This window comes from Ciconia boyciana, chromosome 2, assembly GCF_034638445.1.
Source record: "Ciconia boyciana chromosome 2, ASM3463844v1, whole genome shotgun sequence".
In the NCBI taxonomy this organism is placed as follows: Eukaryota; Metazoa; Chordata; class Aves; order Ciconiiformes; family Ciconiidae; genus Ciconia; species Ciconia boyciana.
The window spans coordinates 121,617,291-121,641,349 of NC_132935.1; the positions used below are offsets into that span (position 1 = coordinate 121,617,291).

Consider the following 24,059-nt stretch of genomic DNA (forward strand, 5'->3'; position numbering starts at 1 on the left):
CTCAGAGGAGCCTGCCTTTCCCAGCAGGGAGCCGGCAGGCTGGTCAGCCCCTGCTCCAGTCCTACCACTCTCAAAAGGGCTCAAAACCAACTACAGCGGTGGGAGGACTGAAATGCAGTTCAGCCTGAATCACCAGTCACCAGAAAACAGCGTGTCCAATGACTGCCTGTTTGCAGAAGGCCAGGAAGCCGGCTTCTCTCTTAAAACAGCTGACCAGCCTCAAATCATGGTTTCAACACCGAAAATGCATGGAGGTTCAAGCCCTGAGCTGACACCCCTATCATGCAGATGGGGGAAGCGATGCTGATGACCAGCCCACTATCTAGGCAGGCAGATGCTTAACACACAGCAGCCCCAGGCCCAGCACATCAGCCACTCTCCCAGCCACTCGGGCTGCAGCCCTGCACACAAGCTAGCAAATTTTTCAAGTAATCATTTCCTCAAAGCTTGATAAACAAATGCTCACTGCCGTGGCATTTTATAGCAATTACGAGTCTACAAAAGCAACAGGAAAAGTAAATACTCTGCTGGTATCCCCTAGTCACGTTTTGCCAGTAATTCTATCCAGGGTACTTCTATTGTGCAAATTTGAGATGTCAGGGGCGTAAGTCAGAAAATTTGTTTTCTTTAATGCACTAGCAGTCAAGATCCAGACAGGGAGGTACTGATTTGTTTAAGGTAAGAAAAGTGGTGACACCTCTCCATTGGTCTGGCAATGAGGAGAAAGCGGGCAGTTTTCAGGGTCCCTCTCTTGCAGCTATGAAGGCATCCATACAAAGAATGGCAAGCCTTGATTTTCTCCAGTACTGGATTTCACAATGTCTCAGCTGTGAAACCAACTGCTCCACAACTTCAAGCAAATTTGCTCCACCTGGGTCCCACCATCAGAAAGTGCATCTAAGCTCTCAGATCCAGAGAGGGAAAATATTCAAGATATGTTGATTTTAAATAACCTCACCCACAAAGCTCTAATTTCTTTAAAGCATCCTAGCCCTCAGGCTGAACTGAACAGAGAAAAGAGCAGAGCCAACTTTGACTTGCTTGGAGTGCTGCTCCTCTCAGGAAAACTGTCATGTTGTCCTTTCTGATGCCTAAATGAAAGCGTGATACTGCTACATGCCAAAGCTGAACTGCATCAGCATCAACTAAAAGCTCTTGCTGCCACAACTGGAGGCCACGTTTTGCTCATCTGCACACGCCACTTATTATTAAACAAAGAAGTTGCTACAGAACTTTAACCTACCAGAAAAAGATTTCCAAAGGCTCTTTTGATTAGATATAAAATAATATACTCCAACTCCCTTCAACTATTTTATACATAAATAAGGCATCCACTTTTGAAGAAAGGTCAAAAAAAAAAAATCTATCAAATTCATAACAGGCTTTCTCCTGCATCCTGAAAACAAGCTGCAGCCTCTTATCTTGAACAACTGTTCAAAAGCTAGGTTGATGCAATTACTTTCCCTAGTGAAATATGTCAGACAAGGCTGGTTTTAGCGTGGAAGTGTCTTAAATTAAAATGCAGTCTCCAAAGACTACACAGAAGCTGGTTCGCCTTCTTTGTAGCATGGCAAGGAAACTGCAATTTTAAAACGCTGGAAGCTACAAAATAATGGAGCAGCTGAAATTTGCCAATGCTCAATCAAATGTCAATCCCTCACATCCATTCTTGGGACAAAATTAGCATCAACTTTGATATCTGGGGTGAACCACATGATACGTACTACCAGCACCAGGGTTGTAAAGCAGGTTAGGTGTCCAGTATGATGTTGATTTTGCACATCTTTCATATCAAACATCACAGAAATGCTGAACCCTACAGAACTGGGATTTGAGGATGACAGATTGTAAATGCCTCAAAATATCTGACAAAGTGTGGAATTTGCTGCCAGCCATATATATCCACATTCATTACTCTTTCTGGAAAGAAATAAAAAAAGGTTGCATACTTCATCCTTTTGAGAAATCAGTGATGTAAGGAAAATCATCTCCCTCCATTCCCTTGTTTTCCTACGGGCATTCTGAAATCACGCTCACATTACCCGCGCAAGTCTGCGGAGAGGCCAGAGACAGCCTGTCCCCTTCCCCCGGGACAGCGGCTCAAGGTGCACGCTTGAGGCTGAGGACAATATCTGGAAGATTGTGAGGTATCTCTGTGGAGATCCATCACCTGCCAACATGCATTTAAGCATTTCATTCAGACAAGAAGAAACAAAAATATCACCCACCCCTCCACAAAAGCCAAACAGCCTTTAAACAGAGAAGCTGTCCATCAGGGCAGGTGGACAGAAACAGACTGTAAACCATGCTGCCAGCTCTACATCTGGGAGGTTCAATGTAAGACCAGCTAGGGAAACCCCTCACCTTTTAAAAAGGTCTTAGAAGACCACCGACAAGGCTTGTGTAGGAAAGAAGTACTTTTTAATCAGACATAATAATACGGTTGGGGAAAAAGCAGTCTTACATGGACTTGTAAACAAGCTTTTGGTTACAGTTACCAAACAAGCTGTTTTGTCTAATAAAAGTCACTGTGCTTCTACCACCAACCTTGCCTTGTTGATGTTCCTAAGCCATCACAGATACAACAGCATCACTTAGGAAAAGGCAGAGATAAAAATGAGGATGACACCTCTTCAAATTAAGACTGCTCAAGACACACCTCACCTCCTTACGTTGTACCTGCCATTCATACCCTTGGGTGAGCAGAGGACATACTCTTAACACAAAAACATCCAGAGTGGGTGAACTTCTAGGATGCCCACACATTCACTGGACATTTCTGTAGCCCACACCTGTCCTTAGGCAGAACTCATTCTCCTACGTAGCACAGGCTACAAGATACAACTACTGGAAAACAAAACAAACAAAAAACCCCAACACAGGTATCAATCAATTCCTCTTCTCTCCTTCCCTACCCTCTATTTCCAACCCAGATGTCTGGGAAAGGAAGGTTGGTGTAAAGTATATATTTCCAGTGAATAAGTCTGTACAAGTAGCTTTGTTGCCCCCCAAAAGATTTGCATGATCTGCAGTCAAAGATGGACTCCAGGCAAAATTTTAGTAATAAAAACGGATGCAAAAGAAAAATTTATCAGTGAAATTAAGCAAAGCTGACCATCTAAGCCAGAGAATTACTCTGGACAACTGTTTCTTTCTCAAAAAATTAAGTTGATGGCTCTTCTAGGGGAAGAATTAGAAATAAAAGAGGTAAGAGACAATGCAAGATCAGTAAACCAGGAGGACAGAATCAAATGCATTTAACCCCTGCATTTCCAGGGTGAAGTGACAGAGAGATTAAGGCAGGGAAGGATGTGGATATTTTTGTTGTTTCTTTTACAGATTTTTCTTTTCCCCGCTTTTTCTCCAAGTATTTCTATCTGCAGGAAGTATCTCTTCTCTCTACATCACGAAAGCACCCACACATTTTACACTGACAGATGGTACTTCACGGTGTAATATCAAAGGGAGCTTCACAAGCCAAATTAAACCAAGAGGGAGCAGGCCTCCTCCCTCTTCACTCTCCCATCATCCCTTCCTTTTTAAAATGTCTCATGATCAAGAGCCAAAACATTTCTTCTCCCTGCCAGAATTTATGAACTGAACATATCCCAGCAAAGACTGTAAAAGCAGAAGCTTTTTAAGATTGCAGATTGCATCAGCAATTAGAAATTAACAATTTATCTTGAAATTCATGAAGGATCTTCCTTTCTGCTCCAGCTTGTCTCAAACTTGAGGTAACACATCTGTCAGCCCTTTCCTTTTGTAATGAATGATTTTGTATCAATCATTTTCAACAGGAGTATAAATGTGAAGATCTCTCTCCTTCATCCCTCCAAAATTCTCCACACTTTGGCCCTTTTATAGCCCTGCTCTCTGCACCCCAAACTGCAGCATTATAATTCAAGGTACTAGCAGATAGGCAACACACTTCCACTTCCCAAAAGCATTTTCTCCAAATTTTAAAGACAAACTGCAGTTACCAAAAACCTGGTAAGCCAATGGCTAACTTTTTGTCTCCAGGCAGCTTAAGAGCTCATCAAACCTCTATACATGCAAGCTAGGTGACTACATTTCCATTATAATCAACAGAGAATTCATCTTACAATGAACTTGCCCCTCTGGTCACATGACTTGTTCTCCAGACACCATCAACTTATTGATCAGACCTCCTTTGACTATAATGGAAGTTTAGGCAAGTAACTGGGACATACAAAGTAGTGTTCTAGACACCTGAAACTGATGAGCTAAATCCCAGCCTAAGTGTCATTACACTTATCTCAGTTCTGTGGAGAAATGGACATCTAGAAAATAATCACAGGAATTTACCTGAAAATACACATCAAGTTAAGAGTAGAAGTGGGTAAAGCAGCTGCCTGACTTCACAGTCCTGTGTTTCACTGTGGTCAACACATAGCTCAAGCATATACGTTTACAGGGATTAGTTGCACCTTCACAGGCAGGCAGGCATCCAGCTCCTATTTAGGCACCCAGCTTCCTTTGGAAACATAGCTTAAACTGCAAGGTGAAAAAATTGCTGAGTGACAGCCTGTACTCCCTGTACCTATTCATGCTGGTCCTGCCTGCTCCGCAAAGAAAAACATTTTCCACATGTTATGCTTCCAGCCCACGCAGGATAAGCAAAATTTCAGTAACTCTCCCATTTCTCATCAGTTTATATGATTTTCTATATCAGTGGCTACAAAAGCCTTGTTTGCAGTAACTTGTTAGACTGCCACATTAAAAATAGAGTTAATAGCTTTTCAGTCTATGAAGAAATTAAAAAGCAATTACAACATGCAACCCTTATCTCCATTTCCTTCCAGTGAGGGTCTGCAAACAGCATTTCCTGTTGGGTACTCTGGACTCAAGTATTTGTCCACATCCATTGGGTCAAGTGCAAAAGTAACCTGGCAGTATTTCCATACATGCCTGTATTAAAAAAGTAAGTGTCTCATTTGTTCTCTTGCCTACCCTTTTCCTTTATGCTCTCTGTTTGCATTCTTTGTCAGCTACCAAGCTGCTACAGGGCTTGGGTTTTGTTCCAAATTTCAGATTAATTCAACAGAGCCTGCTACCTCTGCCTAAGAATAGCAAATAAAAACACTTTACTCTTGTCTGACATTTCTATCAATAGAGAAACAAATTAATTAGTAGACCACTTCTAACATTTGGCACAGAGGTGCTTTTCTGCATTTGATTCATTGCAGTACAAGGCCCAGTGCAAGATTATTCTCTCCACAGTACAACTGTCATTTATAAATACGTGCAAAAAAGCTAGCAAATCCAAACAACTAGGGTGCAAAAAACTTTCTCCTAGAGTGATTTTATATGTGGAAGTAGAGGAATTATATTTTTAAACCCTCGGCCTTCACCCTCAGAAAGTTTTTTCCATTAGTAATTTCTAATGTAATTAATAGTTAACAATCTGAGTTAACAGCAACACTGGGGCAGTCAAGCAGAACTTTTGTTCTAGGAGATCTCATCCTCCGACCTGTTTTCCTTCATAGCTTGGTACGGAATGATGACGTTTTCTGCTCCTCAAGACCCCAATTATTCTGTTTACCTCACTGAGCACTTCACTAATTGTATGCACTGAAACTGTATTCACTCTGCTCCTAAAGAAGTTATAAAACTCAGTCAAGCACTCCAAACGAATGCTGGGTCTGTTCAGGCAGGACTTCCAACAGCATTTTCACCCTTCTTGGCTCTGGCCCTAGCCTTAAGACCTCCAGTAAGGCCAATAAAAGTCATAAGACAAACTTCCATGTAACTCTTTCAAAATCTGCTGTACCCTGGAAAGGTGCAGATAGCTGCTTTCTGGGAACTGAGCTTACCCAAACTATTTTAAGCACCAGGAAGAGTTGGGTAACACACTTTCCATTCTAGGAGCCATCAGCTGCTCTATACAATCCAGTCTGTGCCTAGGAGATTTTACAACCACAGTAAATAAACCTAAGGTTCCTATTTACTGTTCAGCTGTAACCATCAGAGACTATGGTTTGAATCAGTCCTCTGACAAGCAGATATTCTGCATTCAGTGATGATACATATCAACACCACCAGCATGACTCCACCAAACACTGTCAGCAGCCGTCTTCTGCTTTAAATGGGTTTGCCCATCTCAGGCGTACTCCTCTCGCAGACTGTCAGGGAAAGATTAAGGGTTATAGAAGGACACAGGGATCCCCTTGAAATATCCAAGGAAAAGAGGAATCCATTTGAACTCTCAAAATTGCTAGCATTTCTTTCCTCACCCACCCCAACACAAGTTTTCATTATGCCAGCTCATATGTGGTTGCTATCACTCTACACCAGATCTCAGCAGTTTAGCAGTCAGGAGCTCTAAGCAACTCCTTAGATGCTTCCAGTTTTCTCACCTATCTATTCTGAGAATCAAAAATTGTGTCTGCATTTCTGGACTTTGCTCACATTGAACAGGGATAACAACTAGGAAAAATGACAGCTGCTGGTGTCCTGGTGCACATGCACTGCAAAGGTGGGGCTCCCTTCAGAAACACACAGAGGTTACCAGACCTGCAAATACCTAATGATAACAGGGACAATAATACAAACAATACCCTGGAGTTTGTTTTCTCTTTTTTAATATATACCAGGTTTTCCATCTCTCCCCTACACACAGCCAACATCCTTTTTGTTCCCTGTTTCTTCATCAGGCAGCTGCTTTTTACAATTCACTCTGAAACAGAGGCTTTCTTATAACTGAGAAGCTTCTGCAACAGAACAGAGCTACTGCATTGAGGACTACAAGACAATACGAACATTGTATGGCATGCTAGCATATTTGGAATAGCAAGTTCAGCTTCACTGGCATATTAAGGGAACTCTTGACAGAACAAAGGTTTTTAACTTCGATTTTTGGTTCTTTCATGTTAAAAAAAAAATCTTTCTGCCCTTTTTTTTTTTAAACAGACAGGAAAAGAGAAACACGGCAAATGACAGGAAAATTCTTCTTGACAGCTGCTAAAATGAATACCGCCTTTCACTGTTAGACAGTGCATCTCTTCTGTAGATTTAAAAAGACTTTACAAAGGAGGTAAGACCTTGTCTATGCTTGAAAGTTAATTCAGGATAGAGCAGTGTTCAAGGTTAAAATGCAACACACATTTTTGAGTAATTCTACATCCAAACACACGTTTCCGAAGCAAAGTGCCTTGTTCAGCTTACTCCATACTAAGAACAGGTTATACTAACATTGGAACATGTCCCTGTTTTTCCAGAGTAAGAGTTTCCATAACACATGTATTCAGGAATAGCCAACCCTATGCAATTATTCTGGCATAACTCCAAATGCAGATATGCCTTAAGACATTGTTTATCCCTATTATATAGATGGTTATTTCTTTTTCTTTAGAGAGCTACTCCACTAGCTACTAGCACAGCCCGATAGAGAACTATAGTTGTCCCAGTAGCAGACCAAGGCCCAAATCATTTAACCTTCGGCTTCATAATTTTCTGTAGCTTCATTTCCTACATGTCATGTATCTGGACAAATACAAAAATTTCATCATTCAGAAACTAAGCCTCATACACCACAGGAGAACACAAAATATGGAAAAGACAGATGCTGGGGCAAGTTTGTATTACCCTCTGAGTAGCATGGTTGAGCATCTCTTGCCAGGCAGAGTCAAACTGACGTTTGTCATCTTCCAGTAGCCTCTGCTCAGCAAGTGAAATGGTCTCTTTTGCAGCACGTAGCACTTCAGTGGCCCTCTGAAAATCCTGAGTCGCCCTCTGAGCTTCCAGCTGTGCCTAAAAAAGAGAAGCTGGGATCAGAGACAAAGGAACCTTCACAGTCACATTTAGAAGACCTACCACACTAATCCCAGGACTTCAAAAACAGCACGCCAGCATTACTGTTTCCCAACCTTTTATTTGGAAGTGACACATATTTCCTCACTGGAGTAAGTACTGCTGAGACAGCAGTTCCCACCCAAACAGGTAATTTGCAAAGAACTGTCTCATGGTGTTCATAATCAAAAAACACACAGCTGATGGCCTACAAAAAAGCACCTGGCTGAGAGATAAATACCTTATGATGTAGGTTTAAGTCACTGAGAAACAAAACAAAAGAAAATACAATAGCAAACTTGGAGCATGTCAAGAACACATCGAGAATGGCACTCCTTGAGTTTAGTCAGGCTGGATTTTTATCTGGTGCACCATTAATCACGCTGCAGAAATGTTTTGGAAGTATTACGTTGCTATAAAGCATAAACAAGTTTTCTGAGAAGGTGGCTGCTAATTCTTTGGACGTTCTTCTACTTTGCTATTGCTGGGACACAACTGGTGCAGCAATTCCCCAGTACACCGACAGGAAGGTAACCAAGGAAATTTGCAATGCATGTGAAACACAGAGAGAGAGGCCCTGCTATGTCCTTTGGAAACTGCTGCTTCTTTTCAGCAAAATAACACGAAGTCTGAGCTTGAAAGAAGCACTTTCAAGTGTCCTCATGGAAGCAGGGGAGAACAGAGTCTTCTGATTAACTATATGGTTCTTGCTGTGAGAGTAAAGACCCCTCCAAAACAATATACAACCTTCCCAGCAAAGCAAGCACAGCTTAGAAGCCATCTAATCAATGAGCTGTGATCTCTCTTATTCTGGACCAAAAAAAATTCTCTGAGACATTGCATTTACAGACCACCTTCATCGCTCCTGAAGGTTTTAACGAGGCTCTCACGATATCCAAATCCCACTCTCAACAGTCCTCAAGTAAAATGCTCACATCCCATCTTGCAGGCTGGAGCCACCTCCATTTTTCACAGCCGAGCGCCAGCCCTCCAGGGTCCCTAATGCAGCAGCAAGCCCTCGCCTATTCAGCCCAAAAAGGGAGAGCAGCCAATAAAGCAGAGATAATGCCAGTCATACTGCAGGTTTCAGTAGTACTGTGGTGACAAAAGTCATCACAGAGTTCAACAGTGTGCCGTGTTGCGGTTTAGTACCAGTGAGAAGTCTTAAATGTTCAAAATAGGTGACTCTACAATGAATAGACAAAGAATATCAGTAAACAAATTAGTGGTGTTGGCTGGGTTTTGGTTGGTTTGTTGGTTTTTTTTCCCCTAATAATATAGAGATGTCCCCTCTTTTTATAGTTATCACTGAATAACTAGCAATGTTAACAGGCTTTCAAACATGCAGGTTTCACATTGTTTTAGTTCATCAGAAAATTTTAATTTCTGAAGCTTTTGTGTTATTTGCTGTCTCTTAACTATATCAGCACTTTACTGATCTAGAGCCCTTTTGAGGTTGACACACAAATACCTTGTTTAGCTCAAAAGTAAAATCTTTACCTGGACTTTTCTACATTATATATTTCATAAATTTCTATTTAAAGTAGCATTTTTGAGCTGTTTTGCACTGAAGCACCACCCTTCAAATGCAAGCTTCACATTCAATTAATTGAACATCCAGCACTGTGAAGACAGTTTTCGTTTACACTTCAATGATTTTTTTAAAAAAATAAACTAGAATTACCCGGTTTATACCTATGGGAAATGTCTTTGACCAGACATGACTGACAGAACAAAATCATGAATAAGACTTTACATGTCATGATATACAGGGAAGGAGTCTGAGGCTGAAACAGGCGAAAGGACTCTGACATACAGAATATTAAATTGAGGAAGATGAAGTCTTATGAATAAAGGAAGAGGTTTTAGTGTGAAGAAACGGTGGTCATTTGGGAAGTGGCTAAAAATCCCTGATACAAAATGGGAAATAAGTAGAACAATGGTGCATTTCTCCAGCAAACAGCTGGCTACACCTCCTCAACACCAGCTGCATCAAATACATTCACACTTGAGACACCACAGTTATTTGTAAAGGTAATGGAAAAAACCTTTCCCTCCCTGCCCTGTGGCAGGGAAGACAGACTCCTGATTTAAACACAAGTCTCAAAAGGAAATAAAGCACACTATGTTTCCCTCACAACGTCCTGAAATAGCAGCAAGCTCTTCTTACTTCCTTCCCCCTATCACACAGAGACGTACTTCACCCCAAAGTGACCGTGGAAAAATAGGAGTTAGGTGTCAGAGGTCCTTCAGCTACTAGCTGGGGAGGGAAATCAAAGTCATCACAATCAGTGCAGTAATTTCCTTCCAACCAGGGTCCTTGATGCACTTCCTTCTGAAGTGGCTGCTGGTGTTTTCCACAGAAGAGAAATTCATCTAACCATGCCCTTTGCTGCTTTCAGGCGGCTTACACCACACCACCCTGCCTAAAGCCTTCGTGAAGAGCCAGGGCATTAAAGTGTTCATTTCCATGCAGGACTGCACATCCCAAAGCAGCACAGAGCTTTGGATCAATATTAGTGGATGAACTGCATCCTGGTGTAAATTCATCATTAATACAGTCTCTTAGAAAGTCTAAGAAAAAACCCCACACGTTACATCTCCTCACCATCCCAGTCACCAGCTACCTGTTTCAAACGTATTAACACAGTTTATAAATTCAGAATAAGCCTGACTAAAGAATATTTTAATTTAGCCACTAACCTAAACCATGGTACCCACCAAGCACAGGAAAGCCATCTGAGGATCTTTAAATGAGGCTCAACCTAAGCTCCCAACAAAGGACAGAGCAAGAAGCCTGAATCTTAGTCTCCAAGATATCCTCTGCTGAATTCTCCGAAAATTCACAACTTTTTTTTTCTTCCAGTAAGTTTGACCTATGCTAGTAAACGGATCAATGCAAATAAAGGCAAAAAGTTTTCCATAAAAATAGTTTGAGATGGAATTTTAAAAAGTGAAATAAAATGCAAGCCTCCAGTAACAGCCTGCACCAAGTACTGCAGAACAGTGCTGAGGATGCTGGGAGGAAGAGCAGGACTGATTTTCATGGAAGACCCTATGAGGGGGACCCAGGTCCCAATAACTTCCAGGCAATAAGGCCGTCAAAGCCTAGCTCCAGTGAAGACTTCAGCTCCATGGCTGCCCTGCTGCAGGAGCGGGCCTGCCCACACAAGAAACAACTTACAAACACAGGAAAACAGACTGGCAACCCATTCCTAGCACAGGCAGAACCGCACCAGCAAGTAACTGCTTTCGAAACTCTAGTAAAACCAGATCCCAGGGGCAACACGAGCACAGGAGAAGTACAGTTTTCTCACTGTAACTGCATCAGCACTTGAAAGTTTCTGTTGGCACAGATACCTGGGTCAGAGATCAACACATCTAAGCCAGCAAAAAGTTTGCAGAGCATTAGGAGCTGAGTTACTAAATCCCCACAGAAAACAACATTTAGTGGTAGCTTGCAGTACTAGTAGCTCTTCTGATGAAGCCTTTAAAGCACAATTGGCTGCACAGCAGGAAAATGTTCTTTATGATAAGAAAACCAGAAGCTAAGTTTAGAATTCATCTAGATTTCTGCTTGCACCTGGACCTGTAGGACACTGAGAGCTGAAGCTGTTAACAGGCAGACCCATAACTCTGTCCATGTTCAGCTTCATGCCCCGTAACCGCGTGGGCAAATGGAAAACTGAAACAAAACTGTACTTAAATACTCTCTCCCAGCTGTATTTATTGAATGCTGCTCTGCAATGGCAGTTTGGAAATACTGTTTTGGAACACAAAATGCTGTTTTGTTTAAGCAAAAGAGTTAGTCCAAATAGCAATTTGGCTTCAACAGTTATCTGAAGTCAGTCTATAGTCTTTTATTTTAAGCAACTTACTGAAAACCTGGGAAAGAAAAAAGCCAAATGCTAGGGTAAAGAATGATACATTAGTCATTAGAGAAACATCAACAGGTTTGCGGTTTTGACAATGTGAAAAAGGATACTCAAACACTTTTTAGCTAGTACAGTTACTCAATAATTTGCCTTCATTTAAAACTCCCTCCAGCACATACAAGTTGTTCTGCACCATCACCGACAGATTGCTCTCACGCTCTCAGTCTCAAGCCTGCCGGTCACTCAGTTTGATGGAAGAGAGAGTAGCCATGTTCTTCATGTGCTTTTAAAACCATTGAGAACAACAGGAGCTCACGTCTCTATCCAACCTCCTGACATTGCATATGAACTTAATCATTTTAGACAGTGGCTGTTTCTCTCAAAAGACAAAAATTCAAAATTCAAATGAATGTCTGAAAACTAGGTTATTTTGCTTTCAAACACAAACTGGTGTTCGAGTTAAGAGAGGTTTAGTCCTAGGGTAGCACGAGGGAAAATGTACTAGAGATGAGGACAAAAATCTCCGAGGGAGATCGGAGGCAAGTGGGATGTCAGCTTTCTGCCTGTCACCCATATCGCTAGTGCTTGATGGACTCTACCTGATATAAAAGTGAGCATCTCTTCCAAAAAAGTCAGAAGGAGCTAGGCCAGTGAAACCCCTTATTGAAAACAAGAAAGCCTTGACACCTTGGGAACTGGGGAACCTGTGCCCCAGCTCCCGCTGCCACAGTGGCTGGGAGCTTGTTGTGCCTCATCATCAGTGCTTTCTGCCAGGAAACGCAACTGAACGTCTTCACCACTGCAGACCCTTCCCCTATTAGCGTAAAATATAAAATGGGGCCCCCTAAGAAATGCAATTAAGCAGCCACAGATCTCAGCTAAGGAGAATCCCACCGTTGTCTGTCACATGCCATCCACACAGAGCACCAACTCTTTCTGGTGCTGCATTCATCCCTCCCCTGCAACTCAGTACTCTACAAGCAACCTGCTACAAACAAGTCTCCCACAACAGTAAATCCCTTCCCTACAACAAGCAGGATGCCCAAGAGTCCTGCTCTGCCCACTCAGCCCCTTCCTCTCTACCTCTCCTCATGGCCGAGAGCTTTCTCTTTGCCACTATCCACCCTGTGCTCTTCTGCACAGGTGATCTCCTCTCACCAGCTCATCCGCCGCTCATCTCCCTGGCTCCAGTATGCACAGCCCTGAACTTCCCAGCCAGCTCCCAAAGACTCAGAGGTGATATCCAGTAGCAGCACTCACAGAAGCAAATGGAGAACTACAATATAAAATATGTCAACCTTTAAAATAAAAAATTATGTAAAATTAAACGGGCACTGACAGGGTTCATAATTGCAAGCTACTAATGTATTGCTGAAAGGAGCTCAGTCCTGACAAATCCCTTTTGGAGGGATAAAAGCTGCACCCTCACGGGCAATCCTCTGCTTAGTCTACACAGGGCCTTGCACAGAAGGGAACCATGCACAACAGCTGGATTATGTTGTTAGCTAAAGGTAGTGATGAAAACAAAAAAGCCAGGCCATGGCAAGCTAATAGAAGAAAACAAAACCCAGCACTTTTTAAAATGCAGTCATTCTTCTGGAATTGGCAGCAGCATACAGACAGATTTTCAGGCCAGCAGACACATCTGCTTGTCCACTTTCAAAGCAGAAAACCCTGTACTCTTTAATTATGAAATACAATTTTCTGTTTAGTCCACATAGCTTTTATTGTCCCAATCCCCCTTTGTAGTCAGAACCCTTGCCCGGCTGACCTAATAGAGGATTTTTCCCACCCTACCACACATAGCTTGAATCTTCTGCGTTAAACATCAATGAAGACATATACTCCTCTTCCTCTTTTCATCTAATCTCCAATTTTTGTTTTTGCCTACCTAGTTATACGGGACTGCACAACATCACTGACACCAAAATACGGTGCAACACAGCTATAGCATTCCTCTGAGGTTAGCTGACATCTAATACACCTTGGTAGACACTGCCCAGCCTCTGACCCACGAGCACACGTGCACGCAACTAACGGCCAAGTCAGGTTGCCCGAAATAGGTGCAGAGGGTACATTTTGTGGGGCCAAGTCTGCTACAGAATTTCTCCCCCTGGCCAGTCTCCCTCACCAGAGGACCAGACCACAAGTGCTGGTAAATTCATGAAAAGTGCATCACTAACACAACCAGCAAATTTCCCATTAGAAATGAGAGTCAGCAAAGATCAGTTATTTTCAGATATTTAAAAAATTGGCTTCTCATTTAGCCAGGTGAACCTGTCTCATATTGTGCTGCCAAGGTCTTGACATCCACTTTCTTTCAGCATCTCTGCGCTATTGCCAATAGAAGGCATGAACAATCTCTGTTTATAAAAATCGCTGTAAGCTGGAGCATGAAGGGAACACACAGCTGCTGCTCAGAACAAGGCACTGGCACATCACGTGCTGGCCCAAGGCCTTTGCTCTAAAAGGCGCTTGTTTGTTAATGTGAAACCAATGTCTCTTCCATTCATTAATCCTTAAAACAATAGTTTAATTGCTACAGGCAAACACTTACTTGCTTACTACCAAATAGATAATCATTAACTGGCTTCCAGTCACACTCTTCAGAGGGAAGCGAGTTTCAGATGTTTCCATTCTGACCCCCTCTCATTCATTTAACAACATCCCACGGTTAATTTGCTGTGTAAAGCACAACAGGGAACGTGTTTTAAAACAGGAACTTTCCTCCACCAGAGTTGCCGTAGCACTGCTTGTCTTCAGGGATCACTCTGATCATGGTGACTGCACTGCAGCATCCTGCGCAAGCTTTGGCAGGGATGAGGACAGCAGGATCATCACTCCTTGACCACAGCATACCTATCTTGCCCACCACTGCAGTGGGTTCAGTAATTTGGAAGCCTACAAGGTGAATGCAGTAGGCACTTGCTATGGCACTCACAGTAACTAGCCACTGAGTGCTGCTATTTTGGCTCCAGTTTTCCTCAACCTGTTTCAATGCAGCTGGCAGCCAGTAACAAGAGCAGCAGCCCGGACATCAACACAAGGGCCCATAATGCTCAACATCCTAACAACAATCTTGATGCCGGCACAGCTGCACCCCCGGCAAATCTGCAGATGATACTAAGTTAGAGGAGGTGGTTGAAAACCAAATGGCAGAACCTCAACCCAGATGGACCTTGTGAAACTCAACTGGGCCAAGAGAAACCTCACAAGGTTCAACAAGGAGAAGTGTGGAGCCCTGCACCTGGGGCGGAATAATTCCATGATCAGCACAGATGGGAAGTTCAGCCCTGCCAAAAAGGACCTGCGCATTACAACGGGTGCCAGGCTGAAAAAAGCTGAAAAGGTGCACCCTTGTTGCAAGTAAGGCAAACCATGTCCTAGGCTATGTTAAGAGGGCCATGGCTGGCCAGTCATGGGAAGCTATCGTTCCTCCCAACTCAGTGCTGGTGAGGTTGCACACTGAATACTACATCCAGGCCCCCCAGTTCAAGAGGGATGTCAAGACAGGGTCCAGAGGCCTCAATGACTCCCACACGCAGTGCTGAGGGATGTCAGCTTTTTTAGTCTAGCAACGAGGAGACTAAGTAGTAATCTAATTGGCTGCCAGCTAAAATTTGAAGGGGAGCTGCAAAAATGACAGAGCTGAACGAATGCTTCTCAGCAGTATTGGATGGTATAACATGGAGCAACAGCCACAGACAGCAGCTTGGAAGTTCAGGTTGCACATTAAAAAAATCTTTCCTACCAGGAGGGCAGTGTGACCCTCAGGTTACCCAGAAAGGTTACAAATCTCCATCTCTGGAGGTTTTTAAGACTTGGCAAAGCCACGGTTGATGCAATCCAGCAATGGTGACAGTTCTGCTTTGAGCAGGAGGTTGGATAGGATGACCTCCAGAGGACCTGTACAACCAGCATTTCTATCAGATACCACCATTTTTGTTACAGTTTATCAGAAAGCAAAAAACATAGTTGCAAAAAATTTGCAGTGATGCTGAACATTCTCCTAGATTCTTAGACCCATGCATTTATTTTCTTGAATAATCAGAATAGTGATGCAGTTGAGGGGGTGGGAGTTTTGTTTGCTTTCTTTAAGGACCATGACCTTCCTTTCCCCTCTCCCTACAAACTAAAAACTCCAGGCCAAACCAGAACTGAGAGGTAGTAAAAAACAGAAACCCCTTCTTGCTATAGGCCATGTACAGATGCTTATAAACAACTTATAAAATCCAAAGCCTTGGGAGTGATCTCATTTTGGCAGATCTATGAGGCTTTTTGTGAGCTAGATATTAATCTGTGATGATTGTTTGCGTTACTGACAGAAAATACAATCTCTCAAGAGTCCGAAACACCCTTGTATTCTTTAAGCTGTTTATTGAAAAGCTATAAAATTGTACACAGGTTAAAATCTGCTTTTTCAAAAGCAGATTTGAAGATTTTTATTTGGGTGGAGAAGACAAAGGGGAGGAGAAGGTGAAAATAAGCCTTGCTAGAGCTTTTTGGAACACAAACCATTTCCTCCCTACTGCATAACTAATGAAATGCCTGTGGAATACAATGACCAGCTGTCCCTTAGTCTCTGCTTTTAATCAGGTATCTTGTTCTTGTGCTGGGTTTTTTGGTCCCATCCATGCATCCACCCCTCCTTTTCTAACAGCTTAATTGTTATAGAACTGACCTGACTCCTGTCTCTGTTTTATTTTCTGGTAAACCTGTAGTCTCTAAAAAGGCCCAGGAAATCAGAGTAGACCTACAAAGCATGTTCTCAGAGACATCTAGCTCTGTGCTAAAGTTAGGCGATATGTGTAACTCCCTTAAGACAGGATCACAAGCCATATTCCAAGAGACAAAAAGTTCAGGGCACAACCAGCAGCTCACTTCATTAGCTACTTCTGTTACCAGCATACAGACAGTTGGTCTCTTCAAACACAGATTCCCACCTCCCTTCTTTAGGAGCTATGGAAGGAAATGAGAAAGAAAATATCTAAACACACAGTTTCCTTAAACGCTGTTAAACCAATCCTGGACTGGACTGAACAATCAGCTGCCAGCCCTTCTTTGTTCTCTGGTGGCTCCCACCTAGGCTGTACACTAGGACCTTGTGAAACGAGGGCAAGAATATCATCTCTGAGCCAATCATCGCCACTGTGCACTCAGTCATTTGAAACCTACTGGACTCCTCGCTGTTTTTAATCAATCTAGCTCCTTGCCTCACAGGAGTAGGGAGGCGATGCTCATTTGGGCACTGAGATTGTATGGGAGTTACTACACCAAGCCTTTTGGCCCTCTCTCATTTTTCATGAGGTTGTTGCGAGACGCTGGTCTGCTTGGAGTTACTCACACTAATTAATGAGTCTATAGCACCAGAATATGACAAGTTGTTCATCCTTATACCATCCAGACACAGCCTTCTTGGGCACTCACTGCCATCTGCTTGTTAGTTGTGCACTTGTTTGTGGCCAAAATTATAAAGCTGCTGCCTTCTGGAAGAGGGGATCACAGAATATGTCCAGGTTTTTCTCTCCAAGGTAAAATATCTTATTAATAGAGAAAAATGTCAAGATAACCCTCCCCCCCAATATGCACCTGCATTCTCAGGGCTTAGGCAGTGACTCAGCCAGTCTAGGGTTTACAGCTGGTTTCTAGGTTTACAGAGGCTCTGCATGCTCACCTGCCCCTGGCAGCAGCCTCCTTTGCTGAAATCAAATATAGAAGCCAGGAACAAACTCCCACAAATACATGCTGCAAGATTTACACAGCCTGCCTTAGTGGATTTTGCTGATTATCCAAGATAATAAACGTTCAGCACATACAGATGCAACAGATACATTCAGGAGAAACACCAGATCATTATCTCACCTAATTGCCACCAAAACAGCAAATGTTTGTTCGCAGAAGTTTCCAGAGGGTTGGCAAGGAAATGGCAGGCTGGTTCTGAAAGCACATCTTATGCATGCATGGATACCAACATAAGCAAAGAAAAGGCGCATGGGTAGGAGTTTCACCTGGGTGACGGGCTGTGCTGGACATGTTCTCCCAGTCCCCAGAAAGCCTCACACCCACCAGCAACTGCCCATCCTCAATAGCAGGGACATGCTCTGGAAGAAAGGCCCAGGCTGACCTCGTACATCTTTGACAGCATGCTCACAGCTACTTTTGAGATAGTCATTTTCCTACGGGAGCTGTTGAAGATAATTAATCTATTGACCCTTTGAAATTTTTCCTCATGGAATTATACATGTCTCCATGGCATGTGTGAATAACAGGCTTGCTTCGCTTAAAGGAAAACATTGGAGGTGGTGTCCTGGACAAATGAAGGGCTAAGTCCATTCCTTGGAGGAAAAGGTCTAGGTAGCAGCAGGAACAGACAAAATTTCAAGTTCACTGCACAGCAGTAAAATCCTCCTTTAAGAACAAACCATTAGCACCCTTTACTAAGTGAAAAAACAAATATCAGAAGCAGACACAACTAAAAAAGACTGACATTACTTCCACATCCTGGCAGTGAAATTTATCTTCTAACAGTAGAACTGCAAGTTTGCTGCAATTAAGAGAGACTTTTCTTACAGAAACTGAGTCAATGCAGAGCCGATCCCACACAGAGAAATTAAGACTCCTCAGGTAATATTTTCCAGCAAGAACAGACAAGAGCTCATAAATTCATACTGTTTTACTAGAAGACACAGAACAAAACACACCCAGAAGGCAGTAATCAACATCCATATCAGATTTTTTTTGGCAGCAGCCCCTCACATGAGCATTTATCATTTCATAATAAACTCCCACCTATTTAGACCACTGTACACAATAAAGATTGGGGTGGCTGAACAACTTCCCCAAAGTTGCAAGATTTGTGCTGCCTTCAGCAGTCATCCCTGAGTAATTACCATGCAAAACAGGTACATAGGATATCACCCTGACCTCAAGTCACCCAGGCTCAAATGCCAGCTACTATTTTTAACAGATGATCCTGTCTGTGGCTTACAATCTCTTGAAATAGCCTGTACTAGTGGCCAGAAAAAGACTGGGAGGGGAAACAGTAAGAGAGAACAAAGACAGACAATCTTTCCTTTAAATTACCGTTTTTTCAAGTGCTGTAGATTTGCCTTTTGGAAACAGCTATGCAAAGTGCTACAGCTATGCAAAGGAACCCACAATCTAAATCTCTTGGGTTTTTCCAAATTGAAGAGGATGCAAAAATTATGCTAATCAAATCTTCAGACAACAGCAGAGGAAAAAGGAATTCATCTCTATTTTCACATCCCAGCACCCTTTGAGAACTGCTTACACGTTCCCACCAGTTCCAGCATCTGCCACTGCATCTGTGGCTGAGCATAATAGCCAGATCACCTGTATCACTTCTTTCTGCCTAAATCAACTGACCTGTAACAAAAAAAACCCAAAACTTTCCTGCCCTAGCCCTCTCCTTGTTACTCCAAGAAACGGAGGGCATTTCTACACCAATTTACCCCAGTATTCCAATATTTCAGACCTTGCCCAACACTTCTAGTATTTCACAACAGAAAAAGAACAAGAAAAAACATTATTGAAGGGTAGGGAAAATAATTAGGTTATTGCATTGTTGACAATTACCGGAGAGGAGGTTGAACAGCTAGCTGGCTTTGTATTGCTGCCATCCAGAATAGATAAGAACTGATGGATGCTTTGTGGGGTAGGAGAAAGACACCAAAAAAAAAAAAAAGAAGATAAATTCTTCAAAACACTTGGATGAAAACAGTATTTTCTTCTACATCTGGAAAGAAAAGCAGAAGAGGGAAGAACCTCTAATTTACAGTGCACAGCTAACAAATCTAAATAATGGAGCCCTCCAAGGCACATCTTCTACTAATGATGAGAAGACCAATTACAGTTTTTGCATCAATAGGTTATACAAAAACTCATCATCCATCAACAGAGTAGTGCTCACATAAAATGAAAGTGTAGGCTGTATAAATACCAACCCAAAATAACTAGACCCATTCACTGACACATAGAAAGCACAGATAGACACAGGAGGTCTAACTTTTAGAGGGGGCACATATATGCACAGAATTTATCGATACAGGTTATTTCAACAACCAAGTGGCTAAAAATTAGTTCCTACTATCCAAAGGTGCCAAGAATATAGTATTTGCAGATGGTTTTGCTACAGATGCCACCTAGTCTGCAGGAAATATAAGTAACAGAGCACTAAATATGAATCAGGTAAGGATTTTTTTTCAGTTCATCTGTGAAGTAGCAGCTGTTAGTGTTCCCAAACACGAGGCAGATTTCCAGCTGCTCAGGATTAAGAGGGTAGTCACGCTGACCTACTATCCTGCATTAGCAGGGTTGATGGGAAGACACATTCAGGAGCTTTCCTTCACAGATCAGATCTTTGGCGTAACTTTCCAAATCCGACCAGGCAACATCCGTTATCTTCTCAGCAGTTTAAGGACATGTAGTTTGAGACACTCGAATATCATGCTGCTCAACCAGACTACAGAGCCAGAACACAAATGTAGAATTATTTACTTAAACTTTAAGGCCTCAAATAACAGCGCTAATAAATCAGCCAGGCAAAACCCAGGTGGTTGACCCAGGTAAGTCCCCCTGAGCTCCCTGCTTCCTAGGCATCATCACAACTTCGGCCTGAAGAAAAATGCAACAGAATCATAATGCAAGACTTGAAATGCAGTTTTCAGGTTTTAAGCATTCAAGTGGAGCAAACTAAACACACCGAGCACAAGCTCCATCATTTCACTGCTCCATGTATGGCAGCAGTGAAACACTGAGCCATACATACCTGAATGCAGGGTAGTGAATCCTACATGCTACTCCCAGGATTTCAGTCACAACTGTGCAAACATGACAAGAGAGCGCAAGAGGCACTCCATCAAAATTTGAGTGTGGCAAAACATTTTCTTTACTTAACCCAAAGTGCATATTCCTTTAGAAATAAAAGTTTATGAAACTCGGTGGATTCCCTGGTGAAAGTCCAGGAAGTGACTCCTCACCCTCAATAATAAAATTACTAATGTCAGATTCCCTTGCTTGGCTTATTTCCTCTTCAGACGGGTGCCTGGCCCCACAGCCAGCCATGCACCACGTGGAAAGGGAGATGAATATACTGAGAACACCCCTTGGGATCACAGCAATGGGAACTCCACGTTTCACAAGAGGACTGACGTCACATCGACATGGTTTCCCCAAGATTTAATGATGTGTTTCGTAACAAAACAACATGAAAGAGTTAGTGGGAAGAAGGGGTTCAGGTCTAGAGCAGGTCCACAGGGAGCAGAAAGGGAAAAAGGACACACAGAACTTCTTAGGCCATCAGGTACAACCTGCAGCCTCCATGGTTCACCCTTTCAGGCACCACGTCTTGCACAGCTCACCTATGTTTCACCTCCTTACCATCTTTACAGCGCTGAGCTCCCCGATTGCCCACATGGCAACTTCCATGTCTCGTTTCCCTTCGGAGCACCCCAGCTATCTCTTCCCAGGCAAGGCTTGTGCTGCCTGCCTGCCTCCCTCCCTCCTGTGACTGGCATGCCCCAGTACTAATCGAGGCCATCATGTCAGTCTCCACCCCACAGACAAGTTTCTCGACCACCAACAGGTAAGTCCCAGTTCAGGAAGGGACCTCTGAGTGGCCGCTCCACCCCACCAGCCTAAGTAATCCAAAAACAAAATCACAGCCATTTCTGTATGATTGATTTACATACCTGGGGAGCAAGTCACTTCTCACACCATTCACCCCACCTTCCTAAACCAGAAATCGTTACCTCCTCTATCCTCACACTGTGAAGTGCCCCAGGAGCCACCAGGGCAGCTGCAATACAGCAACTTCAATTAAAAGGACAAATTATCAGCATAGGCAGACCACAAATAGCATAACCTATATCGCCAGCCTAGACTGATTATTGCGAATGGCCAGAGGAGCAATGTCCATACAAAATACCTTCTGCTGGCTCCACCACCACAAACATGGGTGGAAATACTCTTAGGAGCCTATGGCAGCTACTGACCCCACAGTGACAGGAGTTGTTCCCATTTGATAAAAGGGACACCTTTGCACACATCGTTTTCTACTGCTTTCTCCATGTGCAAGACAATAAACTGCGAGACCAGAATTAACAGTCCATTAGCAGCAGTGCTGCACAGATGATCATTACTTACCAATGAAAACACAGCACTGAACTGTAGCCATGGAAAGCAGTCAAGCATTCTGGGTGTTTGGGTTTTTTCCTAAACAGTTGGAAGGATTTATAGAAGGTTTGTCAAAGTCAATTTTCAAGTTCCTGTATCCTTGCTTTGAAAATGTGAATCCACCAGATAGAAACCAAAAAACTAAACAGTTAACCAGAAACAATCCTTCAGCCAGGCAAGGTCAGTTGGTTGTTCCACTGTAACTGTGCCAATAATTTTGCTTTTTACTAGCTCCATGGCAAGTTGCCAAACAGGAATGCAAGTCTGTCACAGCTCTGCTGACATTTACTTTTTGCTTCTCAAGTTCCCTCTCCCTCCACCTTTTTTGCCAAGATAAGCGTACCAGCTACTACAAATCAGTCTTAACTCCTTGTTGTCTTAAATGTGAGCATGAGGACTTCAGCTCATAAAAGTAGGGTCGAAAAGGAGATTCCTTATGACATGGCTACCTCCAATATACCTATGGATAGCACATCTAGTGCCTAGGAACCAGAGGGGAAGACCTGGATTATCCACCACTGCTGGATCTGGACCCAAGAGCTGTCACCCACTAAGTGCTGCCCTCCTGTCCACAGCAGGGCCAGTTGGTGCTGTGATACAATTAGCTCTCACTCACTGAGCGATTTGGATGGGAAACTTGGGTGCTGCAGGAAGCAACACTGGCAAGACTACAGTTTCCAGTTCCTAATTAATTTTTAAGGGTGATTGGCAGTTTTGAAACTCAGAGTTATGTGAATTTAAAAAGCTTTTGTCTCCTGAGCTAAGAAAGTTACCATCTGTAACTTTCCACACTTGCCACACTACTTCCAGACATCTCAAGCTGAACACCTAGAAACTGAGATGCAACGGCCACTTTGGAAAGTTTCGTTCATTTATAGGCACTGCAATTCTGACTTCTGCAAAGAAAGGTATCAGTCTCATCTGCTGAGGAAGAGTCTTCCAACTAGGTAAGTGTGCTTTTATCTGCTTACACCTCTTCCACATTCACCACCAAGTGGCTCAGTTCGTCCTCCGTTCCTGTTCTGCAAGATTACAGCAGCTACTTTTCATCCTGATTCACTTTGGATATAAGATTCATTGAACCACTTGATGCAGCAGGATTCACCTGACAATTTTCAAATGGCTAAGCAACACAAGACGAGATGTCTTAACTCCCTCTACATTTAAGGAAGACGTAGGTACCTCAAAAGGCTTTTCAAATGCACCTACCTCTCACAACTGACTACAGTCAGTGATTAAGGGCCCTAAATTTTGTGAAGATAGGCAGAATGGAGACCCAGGGTCCAAATATCTGAAAACTTACCCCTAATAATTCTTTACCCTGTCAACTGATTTCTTCAAGCACATGTGGCAATCCAGTAGAAAATATTACATGGGAGAAAGATTTAGTGAAGTGAGAGGAAGGAGCTCTACTACATACAAAGTTGCAGTGAACGGGACAGGTTAGCTGTCCTTGCTGAACACAATCTACTTGTTCGTCAACTGCATTTCCTCTCAGATATGCCTAAGACTTCAGGAGGGAAGAACCATTGTACATACTGATTCCAGCCTCATTTTCCAAGCCTTCTGAGATAAAAGGGTGCTGCTTAAGAAAGTATGCCAACAACATGAAAAGAAGAATTAGTTGTAAAGCTGAACCAGGAAGAGTGACCCAAGAGGAAGCAGAACATGCATATCCTTCAACATACTGCTCTCTGAAGACTTGCTGCAAGTGTTAGTGAGAGATGCGTATAGGTATGAGCTAGCATAGATCTTTCATCCTTTTTTGCCTGAAGCAAGTTTTCTGCCACTCTTTTGTAAAAGCTAAATGGGTGGGGGGGAATATCACAAAGGAAAACCATGTCCCTCCCAAATGAGCTCAGTACTAAAGCTGAGCAAAGCATCTGCACCTACTCCCAACCTGAGCCAGTACTGGGGACTAAAACATAACTCCCCTCACTCTGGAGGAAAAAAAACCCAAACCAACAAACAAACAAAAACCCCCCCCCAAAACACTCAGTAACAGGAGCTAAAGCTTAATTAAAAGCAACACTCCCAGGGCTTTTATTCAGGTTAGGGTCACTACAAATGCATGGATTGTTTTATTTGTGGGGGTGGGTGGGAACACATTTTTATCAGATTTTTTTTTTCCAGCAGAAGCAAAGCAGAAAGGCAAGTCCTTCTGTTCAGTTTGTCCCTGGG

The 24,059-nt window shown here is 42.9% G+C and overlaps 1 protein-coding gene across 1 annotated transcript in view; it reads right to left on the reverse strand.

Annotated features, from left to right (window-relative positions):
- SH3BP5 (SH3 domain binding protein 5) overlaps positions 1-24,059 on the reverse strand; it is a 54,144-nt gene that overhangs the window by 12,921 nt on the left and 17,164 nt on the right. The window contains exon 4 of the mRNA XM_072853868.1: positions 7,606-7,770. Within this exon, the coding sequence (XP_072709969.1) occupies positions 7,606-7,770 (165 nt within the window). The remainder of the gene's footprint in view (positions 1-7,605; positions 7,771-24,059) is intronic.